The sequence below is a fragment of the Dromiciops gliroides genome, chromosome 5, assembly GCF_019393635.1.
Source record: "Dromiciops gliroides isolate mDroGli1 chromosome 5, mDroGli1.pri, whole genome shotgun sequence".
NCBI lineage: Eukaryota > Metazoa > Chordata > Mammalia > Microbiotheria > Microbiotheriidae > Dromiciops > Dromiciops gliroides.
The window spans coordinates 301,710,803-301,731,643 of NC_057865.1; the positions used below are offsets into that span (position 1 = coordinate 301,710,803).

The 20,841-nt window shown below is 52.7% G+C and overlaps 1 protein-coding gene across 5 annotated transcripts in view; it reads left to right on the forward strand.

Moving 5' to 3' along the window:
- Nucleotides 1-1,220: 1,220 nt before the first annotated feature.
- The window catches only part of LOC122730138, a 67,721-nt gene continuing 48,100 nt past the window's right edge, over nt 1,221-20,841 (forward strand). For 4 of the 5 annotated variants that reach the window (XM_043969371.1, XM_043969374.1, XM_043969375.1 and 1 more), the window contains exon 1: nt 16,542-16,825. In XM_043969371.1, coding sequence (XP_043825306.1) covers nt 16,653-16,825 — 173 coding nt within the window. In that variant the 5' untranslated portion in view covers nt 16,542-16,652. Of the gene's footprint in view, nt 1,357-4,081; nt 4,250-6,603; nt 6,843-7,080; nt 7,166-16,541; nt 16,826-20,841 lie in introns of those variants that run through there. The other variant, XM_043969373.1, reaches the window with a different exon arrangement.

The following is a 20,841-nucleotide window of genomic DNA, read 5'->3' on the forward strand; positions in this document are numbered from 1 at the left end:
ACAACAACAATAATATTCAATGTATACCATCCCCAGATTTTGTCCCCCACTTTCTCATTATCTGTCTGTGTCTGCGTATTTATCTATCTGTCTGTCTATTTAGGCATAGTCTGCCTTTGGAAAACATTTACTGAGGGCACTGGAGCAGCTGTCTTCCCAAGGGCACCGTCTCTGTGGGCACTAAACTGAGGGGGGCCCACTCTGTCCATCCTAGAAGCAAACACAGACTTGGGGGCTTTTGGTCAGGGTTGAAAATATGTTCCTTCCTGACTATAAAATTAAACTTTTAAAAAACGACTGTCTAAATCTAAATTGCCCCACCAGGTTCATCTTTCCCCCCTTGTTTTTCCTATTTATTTAACAATAATGTACTGAATGCTATAATATGGGTTTGTGTGTGGAATAAGTCTGGGACATGGCTGAGAAGGTCAACTGAAGTCATTGTGAAACAAATGATCCTGATTTTGTAAGAGGGGGAGGGGTAGAGGAGAAAACCGGCAACTTTCCTTTAACTCTGTAACCAATTTTTACAAAGTGTCTTTCCCTGAAAAGTAGCAGCAAAATTAGTCTAACCTTAAACTTCACCCATTTTACCAAAGTCTATATATGACACACTCTAAGTACAATTGGACTAAGGAAAAAGAAAAAAAAATGTTTTGGTGGGGGAGGATGGATAGGTAGCAGGAAGTCCCTTGCTGAGATTTCTATTAGACAGCTCTTGTGATGAAGGGGAAGAAAACAACTCACCCCAAAGACCTAAACATACTGGAATAGCACAACTCTTCTGAGCAGTATTTGGTAAGATTGGACTTCACCCTTTGGGAGCTCCCTCCCCAAGGCAAGGACAGGCCAGTCATGGCTATTTAGGATCCATCGATGAAATTAAAAGTAATCATTTTAATATTTTAAAAATTACTTTAAAAAACCCTTTATTGGCTATAACTAATGACAATATATTTTAATTTAAATATTACAATATAGTGATAACAGAAAAAGGAGGGGGCACTGACTACTACTCATCTGGAATTACCTGACTGGTATTAATTATTTCTGAATAAAGCTGAATTTGGCTTCCCAATTTGCACTCATAATTACATGGAAATCCCCACCAGATCCAGAGGAGAAAAAAAAAGCTACATTCCCAAGGACAGCCTTCTGCCTGGTTCCAAATAAAAACTGGAGGAAACAGCCAGCATTCAAATGCCTTCTTACGAGCAGGGGGAAAATCATCCTTCGCAAGAAATAAAAGCTAGCAAGGGGATCACGGAGACCTAGAGGTTTGAGGTGAAAGACGAATCTCCAGCTTTAACAGGAATGTGGTTGTTAAGCCTGTATTAGTGCTAACAGCCTAGAGAGGTGAGTAGCTTTCGGAGATGGAAGAAAAGTCGCTTGTCCTTTTGTGGGGCAAAAAGATCGAGTTATCTTCCGGCATCTCTCTCTCTCTCTCTCTCTCTCTCTCTCTCTCTCTCTCTCTCTCTCTCTCTCTCTCTCTCTCTCTCTCTCCCCAGACGCTAAAGGTCAATGTTTTACTTTTCAGATTTAAACCAGGAGGTATAGGATATTAATTTCTCTAAGCTCAGGTGTTTGAGAAATTGATTTAAAATTAATTCAAAAGTAGTTTTTGGTTGCAACTCATTTTCCTTTATAATGATATCTTTTGAAAAGCAGGAATTTTCTTTATCTGCAATGGGACAAGTGTGAAGGAGACAGGTGCCCATGTATTTCTGTAATTAGTTACTTAGGTATTCATTAATTGACTTGATCTTTGGTTTATATGGTGTGTTTTTTCCTCCCATGCTCTGTCATTTTGCAGGTAGGGGATGAAGGGAAGCATAGAGCTAAGAAAATACAGTCATAACGCTGCCGCTCATTCTTGGTCCTTTATTTTATGTAGTTATTTGATTTTTTTTTCATTTTCCTTTCATTTCCTTTTCTGGTTTTTGAGCTGGGGGGAACGGAGCAGTCAGGAATCGGGCTTGTACACCCATACACACAACGTCAGCTCCCTGAGAACGTCTAGGGTTCTCAAACCTCCTCCAATATTGGAAAGCCACAAAGTGGTTTTAATATATTTGTCAGGAGGTAGATCAGACAACACGTATTTGGACTGGGGTGTGTGTGTGATATTTATACTGTTTGATTGCTCGTTAAGAGGTTGGATTCCTTTTTACAGTTAAGATTATTTGGGGGGGGGGAAGGAGGCTGCCGTAGGCTGCCCCCCCCCTGTCTAGAGTCAGTGTGGAGCAAGCCCAGGTTCTTTTGGTGGACAGCCACGTTGGCGGGGGCCAATCTCTTTAGCTTTGTCTAATCCTGCGAATTTCAGTTGAGTCAAAATGGGTAAAAATTGTGCTGGACCAAAGAAGAAGGGAGTTTTCACCAAGCTTTTTGCTTTTTGCTAGAAAGTAGAGGCTGGACCCCAGAGGAAGATAGGATGGCTGCCGTGGTTTTCGTTAGAGAGAAATGAATGCTTTTTTTTTGGGGGGGGGGAGGGCTGTTCTTGTTGTGAGTGTGCCTGTGTGTGTTTAAGGTAGGACTGAGAACCACTGTCTGATGCCTTTTTTCTCATTTTCCAAGCGAGGGTCCTCAGATCTACCAGCTCCAACAAACAGTTATTTTAGAAAACTTTTTCTTCCAGAGACAAACACGGGCAGGTATTCATAATTTGGGCATTCGTTCATTCATTCATTTAATGTATTTTTTAAAACAATAGTTGAGGAATGAATGCATGCCTGAATTTCAGAGAAAGCCTTTACTGTGTGTGTGTGTGTGTGTGTGTGTGTGTGTGTGTGTGTGTACACACAGGAGTTTGGACAGAGGGAAACAAAAATCTATGCCTTTTGCTGCACCAGCAAGGTTGATTCCAGGTGTTCGGGGGCCAGAGCTAGTGAAGAGAGCTCTGAAATTGTCCACTGTGGCCTCATTCCCCTCTATACAAATTGCATAGCAAATGTTAACACACACCCAGAAGCCTGCCACTGCCTTTGGTCCATAGCAATGGGGTGGAAGCTGCCCCTTTGGGATAAGATTTGTACAGGAGACAGCGTGCCTCCTCTCCTCTGAGGGATCAAGCTGAGAAATCAGGCCACTGGCAGAACAAACAAGAGGACACTTGAACCCGGCCCGAAGTGGAGGAGGACAGACACCCCTCCGTGTGGAAGTGGGCTGGGAGGAGGAGAAGAGAGCCACTCCAAGCCGTAAACACGGAGGTCAGAGGGACATGCAGATGTGTGAGGATCTTCTTCTTTGTACAGTCTATGGGGCTAATCCAATGTTTAATGAAGTTTCCCAGCAAGGAGAGGGCTGGCAACAACTTTTGAATTTACCAATGACATAAAAAGTATATATATTTTTCTTCCAATGGGCAGGTTTCAATTGGTAGACAAGAATGGTGAGATGTGACGTGGAAGGGTACTGGATGGAAGGAACGCTGATGTATGCTGGGGCCAAGTACCAAGAAAGTCTGTTGCTATGAGAGGAGAGGGTGTAGTGGGGGGTGGGAGTGGTGGTGGTGGGGAAACTAGAGGAAGCTTGAAGTTCTGTTCTGCCTTCTGAGAAAGCCAGCAGCTGCCCCCAGCTTAGAGTGCGTAGGTTGGGGGCAGTCATTAGGCTGGGAGAGAGAGAGGATCGAGGGACGAGAGAGGGAGGGAGGGAGGGAGAGAGAGAGAGAGAGAGAGAGAGAGAGAGAGAGAGAGAGAGAGAGAGAGAGAGAGAGAGAGAGAGAGAGAGAGAGAGAGAAATTTGCAGCCCAGCCCCAGCTCCCTGACAGTTGAAATGGAGAAGACGTGCTGCAGGCCAGGAAGCAGGAGGCTAGCCCGCCTGCCGGTGTGGCTCCCTAATACACCGCCCCTCCTTCCTCCTTACACCGGGACAAGTCTCGGGCCCAAGCCCCCGAGGCCACTCCAGGCTCAGGCCATCCAATCAGACACACTCTCTCCTCTCTCTTCCCTCTCTCTAGGTCAGATTTCTGCCCAGTACCCAACCAATTGTAAGCCACAATAATGATGGGGATGGCGATGGGGATGGGGGCGGGGATGGGGATGGGTGGTGGGCACGATAATAATTACAGTTCCCACCTTTCCAGTTATCCGGCTGGGACTTCTGTCTCTTGGGTAAAGTTGGGTCAAATTCGTAAATGTGTCCCGTCCATCAATATGGACTTGAGGCTTTCTCCGTCGGAAAGGACAAAAAAAGGAGACGTGCATTCGCAGAGGAGAAAAGTCATCTTCGGGATCTGAGTTTGGTTTTTTTGGTGGGTCTTTTTTGTTCTCTCGGGCTTGGCCACAGAACCGCCCTGGGCCTGGCTGGGGTTGCGCCCCGGCGGCGGCTGGCAGGGGGAGGTACGGAGAGGGGAGGTTGGGGACAGGGTGCGGGGAGACGGCCGGTGCCAGGAAGTTGGCTTTACCAAAGCCCTGTAGTGAGAGGCCAAAAAGCGCAACGTGGGGTTTGGGGAAAAGGTGGGGGGGGTGCCTTGTGCTCCGCCCATCCCCCCATAAGCAAGGCCAAGTGTAACCGTCCCTCCGGGACGGGGCAGAGAGCCCGGGGGAGGCCGACAGCCCGTCCGTCCGTCACTGTGTCCCCTGGAGCGGCGGCGGCTGCTCGGCTGGAGGACCCCGGGAGGGGGGGGTGAGGGGATGGATGGGGGATGGGGAGCCGGCAGAACCCGGGTAAGCGAGGGCGGGGCGCGCGTGCGCGCACACACCGGAGCGCGCTCCGACTCCCCCGGTCTGGAGCCGCGAGAGGGACGAGTTCGGTCCGGCCAAGGTCAAGTCCTCGGACGCCCCTCCCCCCCGGGAGTGTCTGGCTCAGCCCCGGAGTCCCAGCCCTGAATCTGTAGCCGCGCGCTCCCGAGTGGCCCGCGGGCACGGCAACGGGAGCGCGCACCCCAGCCTCGGCGCCTGTGACTCAGGGTGGATGAGGACGGGGCGCCGCGGGAGGAGTTGGGCTCGCGTGCGGGGGTCTGGGCCTTCAGGCCTTGGGGTGGGGGGTGCCCAGCGGCGGCGGGGGGAGGGGCAGCCTGGGCTGCGTGGGGCTTTGCGCGCGCGCGCCTCCTAGGGCGCGTTCCCGCCGCCGCCACGCAGGCCTGGGCCCCCTCCCCCCTCGGTGGGCAGCACCTCTCCCCCCCACTCTCCTCCTCTCTCCCATTCTTCTTTCTTCCTCCCTCCCATTCTCTTGCAGCTCTGGCCGCCCTTTCCCCCCTCCCCCTCCTCCCTCCCTGACAGCCTCGCCCAGCCCTGGGATGGCTCCTCCCCGCCCCGCATGCCAGCCCAGTCCGCAGCCCGCAGCCCCCCACTTCCCCCTCACCCTGCCCTCAAGTGTACAGCCGGGCCTCGCCACCTCCCCCTAAAGTGGCCTGAGCCTGGGCGAGGAAGTCGCATGGTGCCCGGGTTTGTCTGCCGAGCCCACCACGGGCGCTGCGCCCAGAAGCTCCTGGACTCGATGGGTGGGGGGCATTCAAGTGGAGCTCCCTGCCTTCCCCTTACCCCTATTTACTGGAATGGCTTAGAGTGGAAGGCGGCCGCACTGCTGGTCACTGCCCTGTGCCCCGCGTTTCGGGCAACCTTAGGGGTGTGTGGTTAAACCTCCCTCCCTTCTATTTTTGGCGGGGTCTTTTATTGTTTCAGGGGTGCCCGCGACCAGAGTCGGCCTTATTTTACCAGTGGGTGAAGCCACTCTTCTCTCCCACTCGCCCCTATTTTCCTCTCCCCTCTTCTCTCCGTCCTCTCGGCCGAGCCGGGCTGGACTGACCCCCCACCCGCGGAGCCTCCTCCGGGGCCCAGAAGCCCTCGGCCGGCCAGCCCGCCCGCCCGCCTGCCTGCTGGCGCCGCTCCCCGTATCTGGGACAGGTGCCAGCTCCGAGAGACAAAAGACAGAAAGGGGGCGGTCACGGCCAGGACCGAACGGGCCGGGCCTGTGTGTGTGTGTGTGTGTGTGTGTGTGTGTGTGTGTGTGTGTGTTGGGGGGGGGGTGCTCAGGAGAAGGAAGAGGAGAGAGGAGGCCAGGCCAGAACGCTCCAGGCCCGAGTAGGGCCGAGCTGAGCCGAGCCGGGCTGCGAACGGCTCGCAGAGCCCGGGAGGGGACTCCTTAGGAGGCCTCGGGGTGCCCCCTTCTTTCGAACTTGGTTTCAAGCTAGAGACTGGAAGAAAGTTTTGACGATACTTTAAAAAAAAGGGGGGGCAGCAGCCCTCCTCCTCCTCCTCCTCCTCCTCCTCCTCCTCCTCCTCTTCCTCCTCCTCCTCTTCCAACCCCACCCCACCCGTCGGTCGGCCCTCCCCATCTCTGTAGGCATGTGAAAGGTCTAGGGGGCTCTCCTGCCCTTCCCCTTCCTCCTCCTGCTCCTGCTCCTTCTCCTTCTCCTCCGTCTCTCTCCCTCCCTCCCTCTCTCCTCTCTCCTCTCTCCTCTCTCCTCTCTCCTCTCTCCCTCTTTTTGCCTGCTGAATAATTCATCATATCAGGCTCAAGCCGGGACCATTAGCATGCATCGGACATGCTGTTTGTCTGTTTGCTAACATTCTTCATTCAGGACTTGTTAATGCCAGACGAGCTTAACACGCTTCCCCCCCTCCCCCCCCCCCCCCCCCCCCCCCCCCCCTCCGTCCCGCGCAGCCCCTCTTCTTCTCTCCCCCTCCCCCCCCGTTTACTTCCCTCCTCCCTCTCTCTTCTCCTCTCTTTTTCCTTTCCCTTTCATGCTATCCCTCTCAGCCCGCTATTGTTGTCGTGGTCGGGAGCTGGAAGCCTGCGCTCGGAGTGGGCTGGGCGGACAGCCTGGGAGCCGCGAGCCGGGCCGGGGCCGCCGCCGCCGCCTCCGCCTCCGCCGCCGCCACGACCCGGAGCCCCGTTGCTAGGTAAGGACCGCCTTCCCCCTGGACCAGCCTTCTCCTGGGGTCTCTCTCGGGGTCTCTCTCGGGGTCTCTCTCTCTCTCTCTCTCTCTCTCTCTCTCTCTCTCTCTCTCTCTCTCTCTCTCTCTCTCTCCCCACCCTCTCTTTCTCTCCTCCCTCTCTCCCTCCCCCCCTCCCCCGCACACCCGGAGAGATTCCGTGCGTGCCAGTGAGTAGATGTGCCTCTCTCTCTGATTTGCACAGGAGGCTTCAGGACTGACTTCAGCGTGGACTGACTAGCTCCCCCACTTCCCCACGAGTCCCGGGTTTCCTCCTCATCCTGCACCCGGTAAGACTTTCCCATCAATTCCGAGGCAGTTGATTGGCACCTGGTAACGTGGCAGGTTGATTTGTTCTCGGCGGCGGCCTGGCTGGGCCTGAGGTGGGGTGGGGGGCCCAGCGATCGGGCTTCGTTGGCAAGGAGGGAAATGAAGTTTTAGAAAACCCCCCCAGGCTGCTCCGGAAAGGGGAGCTTCTGAATCTTCGTGGCCCTGGTAGCAAGAAATAGAGATTGTAGATTTGGGATTTCACACTATTTGAGTCTTCTGGTGAGGGTGGGGTGGGCACTCCTTCACCCCAACTTGTTTCCAACCAGGGAGAAAGAGTTGAAGGAGAAGGAAGAGGACGATGGAGGGCTCTGGCTCTTCTTGGACAAAAGTCCACTTCAGCTGGTATTTCTGAATTCACAAGTCCGACTGGGGCCTGGCCTGGCCTGGCCTGGCCTGCACCACCTTTCCTCGCCCTCCCTGCCTCCCTTGTTTCCTTTAGGAGGACCTTGTCTGTCTGTCTGTCTGTCTTTAAAGTACAAGGAAAGGCCCACAGGAAGAAAGGCAATGTCCTAAGAGGGACTTGGGGGTCTCCCCCACTCTCCCATTAGGTTTCCTTAACAACCTTCTCCAAAGGCAGTGCAGACTTAACAGGGAGCTCCAGAGTTGGAGCTGAGCCCCGCCATTCTCACTTTTTCAATGGACAGGCTCTCTGGGCCTTCCTTCCTTCCTCTCCTCCTCCTCCTCCTCCTCCTCCTCCTCCTCCTCCTCCTCCTCCTTCTTCTTCTTCTTCTTCTTCTTCTTCTTCTTCTTCTTCTTCTTCTTCTTCTTCTTCTTCTCTCTCTCTCTCTCTCTCTCTCTCTCTCTCTCTCGCTTTTTCTCTCTCCCCCCTCCCTCCCTTCCCCCTCTTTCTTTCTAAAGTGAGATCCATGTTGAATTCCTCAGAAGCAAAATTTCTCTTTAAAAAAAAAACAACTTTCTGTGTTTGCTTCGTGTGTCTATTTAGATACCAATCAGAGGGATTTCTACATGGAATACTAGAGAGCAGCATCTCCAACAGCTCCAGGGTAACAGGGCTGGAGAGATGCTGCTCATTGTCCTGAAACCCCTCTCAGTTTGGGGAGAGCAGGCCCTCCATCGGCCCTGGGAGCCGTCCTTGGGCGCCCCCAAATTCATCCACAGCTCAATGGCGAAAGCTCCATTTTCATACAGTCTCCACCCCACGACAAAAGGAAAGCGCAGAGAAGGGAGCTGTGCAGAATCTATTTCCGGAATAGCTCCAAAGGGTCTTTTGGGGGAAGCAGGAGTGCTTGCTTCTTAAACTCCTGAACCCGGAGCCGTTTCTCTCCAGCCGCTTCGGTTGTTGCTCAGATTTTCTCTTGAGCTGCTTCGGGGTTCCCAGCATTTCTCCTTCCCTCCACCACCCCCCCCCCCTTCGTCCAAAGCCAGGCTGGAAATCGGGCCCCAGTCGGACGCTGTTTGAGGCGACATTTTATAGCAGCTTGAATCCTAAGCAGAGCAAAGAGCCCCTAAGCCACTGTAATAAACAGGCACTTGTAGGTGGGTCAGGCAGGAGGCTCTGCCAGCGTCTTGACAAGGCCAGGCCGGAGAGGACAAGGAAGGAGGTAGGAGTGTCCAGCGAAGCCATCACAGACTTGATGGCAACAGGGAAATGAATTCCTGCAGAGAAGGTTAGAGGAGGCTCAGGGTGTGGATCTTCAGGTAGATGAGGACAGAGCTGGTGGGGCTTAATGCCTGTGGCAGAACATGCAAAGTTCCACACTGCACCCCCCCACCCCCGCAATGGCCGACTCTGAGGACCCTGACTTGCGGCAGGCCTTCTTCGGGCCCTTCCCTTCCCTGTCCTCTTCTCACTCACCATTGTGGTTTGGGGAAGGGTGCTTTGTCTGAAAAAGAATGGAGCAGGCCCTGAGCTCGGAGGGGGTTGTGGAAAGAGCTCCATGAAATACCCCCGGAAACAAACTCAGACTTGAGTCCCAAACTCACATGGAACTTCCTCATAGAACTACAGGGGCTTATTTCTCTGGAAAGAAACGAAAGGTCGGGTCTCTGGTGAATGTGACCTCCATGTAGATCACAGCCCCTTTGCTTGGCTCCTCCTAAGCTTCGGGAAGGCTGAGTTGGGAGACAGAGTGTGTGTGTGTTTGTGTGTGTGTGTGTGTGTGTGTGTGTGTGTGTATTGAGGGGGTTACTGACCATCCATTCTGAATGCCGTGTCAGCTGCCTTAGGCCCATCTTGAGTTCAGCCAGCATTCTACTCCAGGGGTATAAGCTTCGGAATAAATGGTGGGAAGTTGTGGAGATGGGTGGTTTGGGGTGGAGAAAGTCATTGCCCCCCCCCTTCCCCTCCTCCACACCTTTGGAGACCTATTTGATGGCTTATTAAAACACTAGAACTGGAATATCCTGCAGTCAAGTTGGGAAGGGAGAGGAGACTTTTCATAATTATAATTCTGTGAGGTGGAGCATTTTGTAAAAGCACAGCCAATGGTGGTGTGTGGAATGGCGGCCTGTGCTGGCGATGCTGGGCATCCATATTTGTCCCGCATGAGCTCTTAGCAAAAACCCTGGTAAGAACTGGGAGGGTTTGCTTCTGGAAGTGGAGAATTTCTGGGTTTGGAGGGCCAGCCCTTGGGGGGTATGGAAGGATAGGGGGTAGCCCCCCTTCCTGTAGAATTTTACTAGGCAGAAATGTGGGTGTCCCTTTAGGAAGCCATATGAGAAGCTCTATTCGTCCACGGCCTACAAATGCACGGCCTGGCTGTGACCAGCCATGCTGGGGAATGGGAGCACAGCATCGATTCCTAAACCAAATGAGGCGCCCTGCTCACCCATCTCCAGGATTCTACTCCTGGCTCTGGGCTGTCGGTGGCTTTTTTGTTGTTGCTGCCGTTGTTTTAGGAAGATGTGCACAGAAAGACAATTCTGGTAGGCCAGCTCTGCTTTCTCAGGAGATAGAACATCCCATTCAGGAGAAAAAAAAGGGAAAGAAAGAAAAGAAGGTTTTTTTAGGATTAAGAAAAGGTAAGAGAGCAAGCCAGGCATAGTCATGACATATAAACACTTCTGCTGATGGGGCCTCAGATTTCTGCCCTTCCTGAATTTAAAATATTGAGATATGATTGGAAGGCAAAGAGAAGGCATGGAGCCTATGTGCCATTGTGTGCGTGTGGTGTGCTGTCAGAGGGCTGGGCCCTGGGCCCCCCTTCTTTCCTCATCAGGACAGATGCTGTTCCGAGATCATTGCTCCTAGGATCCCTGGGAGGGAGGTAAAAGCTGAAGGGAGGTAGAGAGGCAGACAGCTTCCTAGTACCTGGCGGACTGGGGGTGGGGGGGGTAGGAAAGAAGGAAGAGGAGGAAGAGGAGGAGGAAGAAGGAGGAAGAGGAGAGGAGGAGGAGAAGGAGGACACAAGGAAGAGCACTTAGCTGTCCCGAGCTTGCCTGGTGGACATGCTGAAGCAAAGCATGGGGTCTAGCCGGCAGCCATCAGTGATGTTCCCTCAGTCTTTGGCTCTTCCGGGGTGGCAGGAACCCAGGCTGGGTGACACCTTCCTTTCAGAAAGCTGAAATGGGTCCTAATGAGGCATTTCCCCGTAAATGCAGTGCAGCTTGTTTTCTGCTTGGAACAGGTGCAGATCAGCAGCCCATTTTGCTTAGCGGGTTATTACATGGGGGCCAGAACAGTGCTGTTTGCTGTGCAAGATGGTGCCTTCTGAGGTGGAGCGGGTGGACCTCAACATGGGGCTTGCTCTACACATGGCCTTGGCCTTTCTGAGGGAGCATGGAGGAGAAGGAGGAGGCAGCCTGGGGGGGGGCAGGGTAGGTACCATGGGCATCAGAGCTCTGGCTTGGGTGGTATTAGATTTCCTCCTTGCCGGGGAGACGTGGCTACCTTGGTGGGGGGCAGACCTTTTTCCAAGGGGCAAACTGGAGGGGGAAAGTAATGGGGTATGAACAACTATTTGAAAGATGAGACCATCCATTTCAGGCTGGCTCATCAATGACCAAACCCTCCAAGCCCCCCAAACCGGAGTGTTGGATCGTTTTGTTTTGGAGCTAAAGTAGCTTCCGGGCACGAGCGAATGGAGCCGTTCTGCTATTGGTTTCCTAGAGGGAGGACTACGTAATCAATGAGAACAGAGGATCCATTTCTCATTTTATGTTTGGGGTGGGGGGAGGGGCAGGTTAATCGTTTTACTTTTCTTTGGGATCACATAGGAAAACTTCTTCATGAAAGGTCTACAGCCTCTGATCTGAAGAAAGAGACTCAACCTCTCAACTGCAAAGCCCAGCCCATGCCATGCGGGTCTCTGCTTCTTACCGATTACCTAAGATATCATGGGGCTTTAGAGATGGCAGGAATCTAGTGATGATTTAGTCCAAGCCCCTCCTTTTAAAGATGAGAAAGCTGAGACAGGAAGTGATTTGCTGAGGGTCACCTCCCCAGGAAGGGGCAGATCTGGGAATCCGACCCTGACCCTCTTCCAGTCAGGGGCTCTTTTCCCTGCCCCCACTCCCATTCAGGACTCTGAAAACCAGGGATCTTGAAATATGGTATTTGTTGTCTCTGGGTGGGGAAAACATTGCCAGAATCTGGGGATGCCCGGCTCGCAGAGCCCCTGGGGGTGATCGTGAGGATTATGATGTTAGATCTGAACTGAGCGCCCTTCGAGGCTCGCTCATTGTCCGGCACCAGTGGGTCGAAACAATTCGGGATGCCATCTCAGCCTGCCAAAGGACAGGCATTGGGCAAAGAAGGGAAAGAGGAGCCTGGGAGTCCATGTTTCAAAAGGAGAGACGGAACAAGCCAGGGAGCCTTTCATTTGCTCCACAGAAGTTCTAGCTTCTGGTAGACATTTGATGTGATCTGAATGAGGACAGATATGGGGGCAGGCTGCCACTCACTGGCCCTTGCACTTTGAATGACAACAACACAAATTGGTGAAGATTTGCCAAGTGATTTCCTTAGGACCCTGTTGGGGAGGTGTGCCAATTCTCATTGTCTCCATTTTACAAATGAGGAGTCAGGCTTCAGGTAGGAGGGAGAGAGGCTGGAATGGTGGGCAGAGCCCTGGATGTTGGGTCTGAGTTCTGTGTCTGAATCCCTTAGTGACTGTGTAATGGTGGGCCCATCCCTTTTCTTCTCTGGACCCTGGTTTTGTCTTTGGAAAAATGAGGGAGTCCCTCTCAGCCCTGAATGGCCCACCCTCAGATTCAGATCGTGTGCTGTGCTGACCATGTGGATCCCTGGTCTACAGCCTTGAGATCAAGTGAGTCCAAAGGGCCCATTTTCCAGATGAGAATATGCAGGTGACTGATGAATCTGTTGTCACAGTGGTAGTGACAGAAATAGGATTCAAAGGTAGGGCCTTAGAGTTCACATGCAGGCTTGTTTCCACTCCCCAGCCCCATGGACTGTGCCGTGTTTTTGTGATTATATCCCCTTGTCTAATATAGTGTCTGACACATAGTGGGCTGTAAGTGAAGCTTGATGGACGGAAGTGCCAGAAGCGTCATTTGAACCCAGATCTCCTGACTCCAGGTGGTGACCGGGAGGCTGTTCTGAGAGATAGTTACCACCATTCTGGCCCCAGGAAAGAGGTAGTTTGGGCAGAGCCCACAAATTTGGTCTTTCTAGAAGCCAGTAAGAGCATGTGGGGAGAAGCAGTCACCCCCGCCTAACTGACGGAGTAGAAAAAACAGAAACAATTGTTTTAACCACCAACAATGGGCCTTTATTCAATATTGATTTTCAGGGCTAATGAATGCTTTTTGGAGGGACCCAGGGCTTGAAGAAGTGAGAGCTTTCTTTGGGTTCTTCTCTGCAGAACCACAGGTACTGAACAGTTAAGGGGAGAGAGAGAGAGAGAGAATGAGAATGAATTGTTATAATTCTTGGGAAATTCCAACAAGAAAAGACTTCCTTATTTTTCATGGTGACAAACCTTTCAGAAGTTTTTCCTGCTCTCTCTCTTTCAGCTGCATTTCCATCATCAAGGTAGTATAGGGTAGGAGAGAGGACCCGATCTACTCTGATGCCAGAGTTTCCATCCTGGTTCTTCTGTGTATCAGCTGTGACTGATACACAGTTACTTTTTCTCTCTGAGCTTTGGTCACCTATTCTTACCTTGGGATCTGCAAACTTTTTAAAAAAAATATTTTGAAAACTCTGTTTCAACAGAGTTGATGTCTGTGATCCTGCTCTGTATTTTATTTGATGCATTTTTTAGCCAGATTCTGCACAGGGTTCTTGGGCTTCACCAGGCTGACTGCCCAGGGGCCAGGAAAAAGGATCCTTGTGCAGGGAAGACTTCCTGAGAGCCTTGTGAGCCACGATTTGTGGCTTCCGCCGTTCTGCATCCCCTCCACAGCGTGTCTGTGCTGGCCTTGCAGAGACCTGGCCAGGGAGGCGCAGCATTTGGTTTTGATTCCTTCAGAGGTGTTGTGGTGGTGGCCAGGACAGTAATTGTCTCTTCTGCTGTCAGCAGGGTCTCTTGAGCTTGTTGGGCATTAGTGGTGCATAACAGCTTTCGGCACCCTAAGCTTTCTCCAGCCCCTGAATTCCAGCCAGCTATAGCAGAATATTGTGGCAGAGAACCCACCCACTGGACTTCCTGGGTGACCTTGGAAAACTCACTTCCATTCTCTGCATCTCTGTTTCTTCTTAGGTAAGACGAAGGGGCTGTTCTAGATATTTCCAAAGCCCCTTCCAGTTTTGAACCCTGAGAGTGGATAAATGGCCATCCAGGGATGCTCTTGGTCTGGGCCCGATGCAGGGAAGCCCCTTTTGCTCTGTACACCAGGCCCCTCTGGTTGCTCCTTCCAAGCCTTCTCATGACTGTTCCCCACATTGTTGGGGTGGGTTTCTGGTCCTCAAAGTAGGCTCTAAGGGCTGGGGTGAGCATGGCTTCCTCGGGCTCCCCAGAGGCCATTGGGGAGCAAGAGCTGCACACTCTGGAGCTCAGCGCAGGGCCTGAACTCTGGTGAGATGGCCACCAGCACCCATGCCGTCTCCATATGCTTCCTCTGCTGTGCTGAACGGCATTGACCAATGGCCTCAAATGCCACCAACAGCCCAGTGATCCTGCCCTGTGCTACAGCACAGTCAGCACAGGCCGTTGCCCTTTGTGAATTCAGGACGCTCCCTTCTCGGCTCCATTTATTGAAATGCTTCTCTTCCCATAGGTTTCAGCTTAGGTGCCCAATCGGTCCTGGAGACATCTCTGATTCCCATCCAGCTCCCTCATCTCCTCCCTGGATCACAGGCTCATAGGCTGAGAGCTACAAGGGGCCTCTGAGGCTGAGCCAGGGCAGCCGGGGTGGGGTGGAGGGCTTAAGTGATTGGTCACCCTGGGAATAAGTAGCAAAGGTGGGACCTGAACGCGACTCTTCTGCTTCCAGAGCCATTGACTGCCTTGACTGGCAGCTTTTTGAGTGAAGGGGTGGGGTCTTCCCCTTCCTTTTTATCTCTGCCGTGGGCTGGCCACAGGACCCTGCACACAGCAGAGGTGACCAATAACTTTGCTTTGGATTAAATGGAATCCATGTGTGCCTGGAAATAAGATTTCCAACAGATCAGACCTTGGGATACCGGAGCTGGCAGGGCCTTTGAGAGTGTCTAGACCAGGGCTTCTCAAACCTTTTCTACACGTGACCCCGGGGCATATAGTATATGAAATAGGTAGATATAACCTTTGACTGCTGTCAAATTTTTCACAAAACCCACATTCATTTAGCCACAGTTTAAGAACCTTTGGCCTAGACCAATATCTTCATTTTTTAAGGAAGGAAACTGAAGTGGGGGAGGGGTGTGTGTGTGTGTGTGTGTGTGTGTGTGTGTGTGTGTGTGTGTGTGTGTGTGTGAAAGGGGCTTGTCTCTGTCTCCAAAGAGAAATAATCTACATTTTGAGGAGCTGGTTACCTTTAGTTATTTTTCATAGATGAATCTACCTGTCTACTCCAAAATAAATTCCTTTGGGGACTTAATAAATGGTCCCCCACAATGGAGGTGCAGCCCCCTGCTCTCTATTAAGAGCTTTTCTTCAAATTATGGTGGTCAGGACTTCACAGGACAGCTGAGGGCCAGAATTGGGAGGGCCCTTGGAAATGACCCAGCCTGGAGGACCTCCCCATTTTTCTGAGGATGAGGTAGGTTGAGGTCCGTGGAAGGATAGAGAGTGAGCTGGCCAAGGCCAAGGGCAGTGGTGGAGTTGGGATTTGAACTTGAGACCACTATCCCAGACTTCTGTAGTGGACGTCAACCCCATCCTTACGCGCGCGCGTGCACGCGCACACACATGAACTCACACACTCACACTTGAGCACACACACACAAGCATGCACACGCACATACACAATTACATTCTGATGGCAAAATATTTGCTCTTTGGTGCCTTTGAACATCCAGTTCCAGGGAGGTCACTCTTCTAAAAATCGTCCCTTCTATTCCATAACTAAAGTAATGAGAATAGCATTTAGTAGAAACATTTGCCAGGTGATTTGAGTTTCTTAAATTCAGAATTCTGTTGGAATATATTTAAGAGAGATATTTACATTTAGATCAGTCTTTGATAATTACATTTTAAATTATAATAAAATAATTATGCTGTGGCTGAGATTCTCCCCTATGTTTTCATGATAACCAAAGTGATTCTAAATTGCAAGTGTGTAGGGACTGGGCTACAAATGTTTGTTCGTGTGTGCTCTGTGTGCACACGCGTGACCAGCACTTGGAGAAGTAGGGAAGAGACAGAGGAATTGGGATAGTTTGGGGGTCAGCTGGCTCCCTTACTTTAGCCCCGCCCCGGCCTGGCCAAGAGGAGCCCTGTCTGGCTTGTGATCATTCCAGTTCTGAGACCGTGTTTCGATCAGCTGATGGAGCCCATCTTTCCCGTCATCATCACTGCTGCTGTTGTTATTGCTGTAGAACAAGGTGTGGCTTTTTAGATGGGGAGCTTTCCTTGTCACCAAGTCTGGGGGCGGGGGGGCAGTGGAAAGACTGACTTAGAAAGACTGCAAGCGGAGGCTTGGCACTGGTCGGTGCAGGGCCCTACTGGGCTCCATGACAGTAGGCACTGCTTCATCTCTTGTAGGGGGAGCGCATTTCCACCTCAGCAGAAGGGGGGTTACCCCAAGGCCTCCCCGCTCCCTCCTAACTGGGCCATTCCATGTTCTCTGTTTTCCCCTCTCGGCTTTGCTGTCCTCTAACCTGAGGTCCACATCCTCCCCGCTCTGCCTTCCTCCGTTCAAAGGCCTTGCCCAGCTCTGCCAACCTCGGGGTCTGTGCTGGTTATTCCAGGAGGGACCTTACACCTCAGGCGCTTGTGGGATTCTACAATAGTGGGCATGCAGAGCTTTATCTGGGGCTGGGGTGCCGTGCTTGCCATGGCGAGGGAGGCCTGGAGAGAATCTCTGCCCATAGGATGGCTCCTCGCTTTAGTGCCCATTCCCACTCCCCTCAGCCCGTAGCACACCCCTCACTCTGCCCTCATGCCACATTCAGAAGATCAGCTCTTACCCCTTCTGTGGATCTCTTTCAGCCAGTGGGAACAGGCTCCTCATCCGAGAGAACAGCGTAGCGGACATTTCCCCGGATCATCCCTCATCAGACCATCAGGTGTGTGCAAGGCTATGAGTGCGAGCGAGGCCCCTGCAAAGAGAGGGTAAGGCCCTTCCTCATTTCAACTGTTCTATGATCCTTGGGTGGCGGCTTTGAGCAGATTGTAGGAAACGTGTAGCCACAGTGAGCCCTATGGGTTGGAGGTGCTGGTCGGGCATCACATAGCAAGGCTCTGTGCCCTTGTCCAGCTCTGCATGGACCTGCAGGCTGGGGTGTGGGGCCCCAGAGCTATGGCTATGAGCTCAGGAGTGCCAGGAAGCCCAAGAGGCTAATGTGGCCTGGTGGGTTTGGTCCAGGCCCGTCCTAGACCCTTCAGCCTGGCCTGGTGGGAGCCTGAGGCGTCATCCATAACCAATGGGAAGAGGAGATTACAAAGGCTTCCATCTCCTGTCAGCACTCTGTTGGGGGGTGGGAGAATGGCTGACCCTGAGTCAGACTGAGAAACTGGCCAGAACCCACAGCAGAGGCCTGCAGATAGGCCTGAGTGGTCAAAGGCTTTCCAGGGAGGGAGGAGTCTAGGGGGCTATGGCAGAGTGAGCATGGAGGGCCAGTGGGGTGAGGGAGGGGCTGTGCCGGCTCTTGCTTCCAGCTTTCTCTTGGCTCTGCTTCTGGTGGTCCATCTCTCTCTCCTCACCCAAAGGCTCCACTCCCATTCAGGGAGGCTTACTCGGGGCTGGCAGATGACAGGCCTTGTGACGTGGGGAGCTAGAGGTTGGGGGCCAGAGGTGCTCCAGGAATGCTTGAAGCTTAGAAGGTCTAAGGCCCTGAAATAGCCCCTTTGCCCCACACACCTGGGATGCCCTGTGTCAGCCGCCCGCATGGGGCAAGTGGGTAGAAATGGATCCCAGGGGTCCTCTGGGTCCCAGGTATAGAGAATGGGATTCTGGGGCCCGGGGGGCCAGGGGACTGACCTGAAGGACCCTTCTACGTTCCACCGGGGTTTCCAGCTGCCAGGGAGTCTAAAAATTCCAAACCACGAGAAGACGGCCAGGACAGGCCAGGACAGGCCACCTGGGGTGCAGATACTTCCTGGGTAGTGCTCACTTGGGCTTTGTCCCAGGGCACTGGGAGATGGCTTTCCTCAGGTGACCCAGAGGCTGCTGCGGACTTCCTCGAGCCCGTCAGCCCGATTCCCACCAGGCAGGGAGGCAGCCACCTAACAGTCAGTTTTCAGGGACCTTGGCACAGGCTTTTATTTCCCCTTCTCCATTAGGCCCAGGGGACCCGGCTGTTGTTGCTGGGGGTGGGGGGGTGCGACCTAGGCCTTCAGGACATGGGTGGAGAGTGGGGGGAAGGAAATGAGGCACTTCCCCTCTATCCCAACCTAGGAGTGAGTGAGCAGCCAGGCACATGTGGCATGTGCCCTTCCCCCTCCCCCGGCATCTGTTTGCCTGGCGCTGGCTGCCAGGCCTGATGCTGGCATGGCAGAGGCCGGTCCTTGGGGCCATCTCACCAGTGGGGTGGGCTCCCAGGAACAGAGCTTCTCAGTCTCAGCTGCCCCTCACAGCTTGTTTCTCATCACGCAGGGGGCAGACACCCAGGCAGCATCATTCAATGGAGGCTTGGAGGACTCTCAGACTATAAAGCCTTCTGTGTTACTGCAGCCCCGCAGCAACCCCCCCCCATGTGTCTGAGGCTCCCCGCATTGTGGCGGGGCCCACAGCCCTTGGGGGCTGCTGGCTCTTCCCCACCACTGTTTGTTCAGGAGAGCAATTAATCTTGCATCCTGATTGCTGGGACTGACCCCGACGAATTTTGCCTCCTCTGGCCTAGACAAAACCTAGCGGCTGGATGGACAGAGCCACCCTAGGGAGCCCCATGGCAAGGAAGGAGTCGCAGGGAGAGTGGCTCAGGCCCATGGTTCTGACCTTTCTGGACAGTTGGTCCTGGCCCTATCTCCAGGTGGTCGGGTGCTTCAGTGACCAAGTCCTGTTGGAACCATTTGAAAGGTGCTTGGGGGGAGGTGGTGATGTCTGTGTTGTGGGGTGTGTGTGTGTGTGTGTGTGTGTGTGTGTGTGTGTGTGTGTGTGTGTGTGTCGGCGCATGCGCGCACTTGGCCTCAGCCCTTCTGTTCCACTTCTGTTCCATCAGCCCAGCACCCATGCATCTTTCAAAATTCTTGGTGGGCGGGGCTGAGCCAGCCAGCCCCGTGCTTACGTGGGGGCCTGTGCAGCCAGTTCAGATGAAAGGAGGAGACAAAAGTGGTGTTCTTCCCATCCACAGGGCTGGGTGGTGTTCATTTAGCCCGTCGCAGACTCATGTGCGAACCTGTCGCCTTGGGCTCCCGAGCCAGGCAGTCGCTGCCTGGGCTGGAGGTGGCCTCGATCAGGCTCCGGGCTGCCAGCTCGCCCCAGAACATGGCCCTTTGAGGCTCCTGCAAAGAGCTCTCCAGCCGGCCTGGCCTTCGGGGGCAGACGGGCCGCAACAGCTGGCTTTCTTTTTCATTTTAAGAACGGAATGGGCGGCTGCTGCGCCGTGGGTAAGTCCTTTCCTGGGGATCCGTTGTATTTGTAGGGGAGGAACAACTGCTACTGCCCAGGGTGGGGAGGAAGTCAGGGGAGCTTGTCAGGAATCATCCTTGAAGAGGCTGTGCCAAGGTTTTCCAAATGTTTTCTGTAGCCTTTTTTTCTTTTTAATCCATACGGCCCAATGCAGAAAACCCAGCCCCCGGTCCAGCTTGTTTTCGTCGGCCGCAGGCCTTGGCGAAGGCCGTGAGAAGCAGTGGGGGCAGCTTCCTCCTCGTGCCCTTCTTTCTCTAGCATTGGAGCAGATGGGACACTCTTTTCCCTCCTCTGAGATCCATCAATAGTCTTGGCCCATGTTACCCTTTTGTGTGGCTGTGTTTGGCCAAGGGAGAGAAGAAGGGGTAGATGGCGGCAGGCTGGACCAACCAGCTGGACAAGGGATGAAAGCAGAACTCAGTGCGTTTGAAACTAGGCAAACGGCTTCATTTTCCTTGCTACCAGTCCCCAGATAACTCTTGGCTCTGCTGGATCATTTCATTTTTCTCTTTAAAAATTTTAAATAGCAGTAACTTATTTCTGTAATGGTTTGAGCTTTTTTTTTTTTTTTAAAGAAAAACAAACTAAAATCCAGGCATTTGGCTATATTAACTGAATTGTGTTGGAGGAAGTTATTATTATTTTTTAAATTGAGCTCTTTCATTTTTCATTTAGAGAGGCTAGCCCTGCAGTAAGACCTGCATGTAGACATTTTGGTCAAATCATAGAAATTAGTTGCTCATCAAAGATTTAGTTAGGAGGACAGCTCCATTGGACCTAGTGTTGAGCCAGCATCTTCCCAAGCCTGAGTTTTAGCTTGAGCCACTAATGGGGCCTCTGCAAGTGGGACGTAGGACCACCACATCCGTCCGGATTCCTGATTTAATGGGGAATCGCTTCCAAGGTCTTGGCACACCTTGGCTTTCTCGATAGCCTTTTCTCTCAAACCACCCCTTGGGCTGACTGGAACTTTTCAAGTGGCTTCTAAAGGGCCCAAGTTTCTAAATTTTAAAAATGTAGCTTTGTCCATAAAAGAAACCAGGATGGTCATCTATCCAATTCCCATCTCCCACACTTGGCTAGTCCAGCCACTTCTGCCCAGAAATAAGCCTTTGTTTTCTGAGCTTCATTGTCACTTAAAGTCAAATGGGATGGTGATTTATAAAAAGTCTCTGCTTGGGGACGGAAAGTTTCAAGATATACTCTCAGGGAAATCTGGCCCGATAAGACTCATCCGTCTTCACTTCTGGGGATGTGCCGAGGGCCTCCTTCTGTGGCCAGCTGGCCAGCCCCACTTGAGGCCAGTGTTCTGGGAAGGGGAGAGGGTGTGGCTTTGGCTTGGAAAGCCAGTGTCCTGTCCCGGGTGGGGAGAAAGAGCCCCGGCATCTTTGGAGCGAACTCAGAGGTCTCCAGAGACATGCATCCACAGGAAGGAGAGCGGCATTTCCCTCCCTTCATATTTCTTTGGATCCTACTTTGCCCCCAAGATGGTACTAGTCAAGGGCAACAGTCCTGGGAAGGAAGGCGGGGGAAGAACTAGTGCAAATCTTGGAGGCTG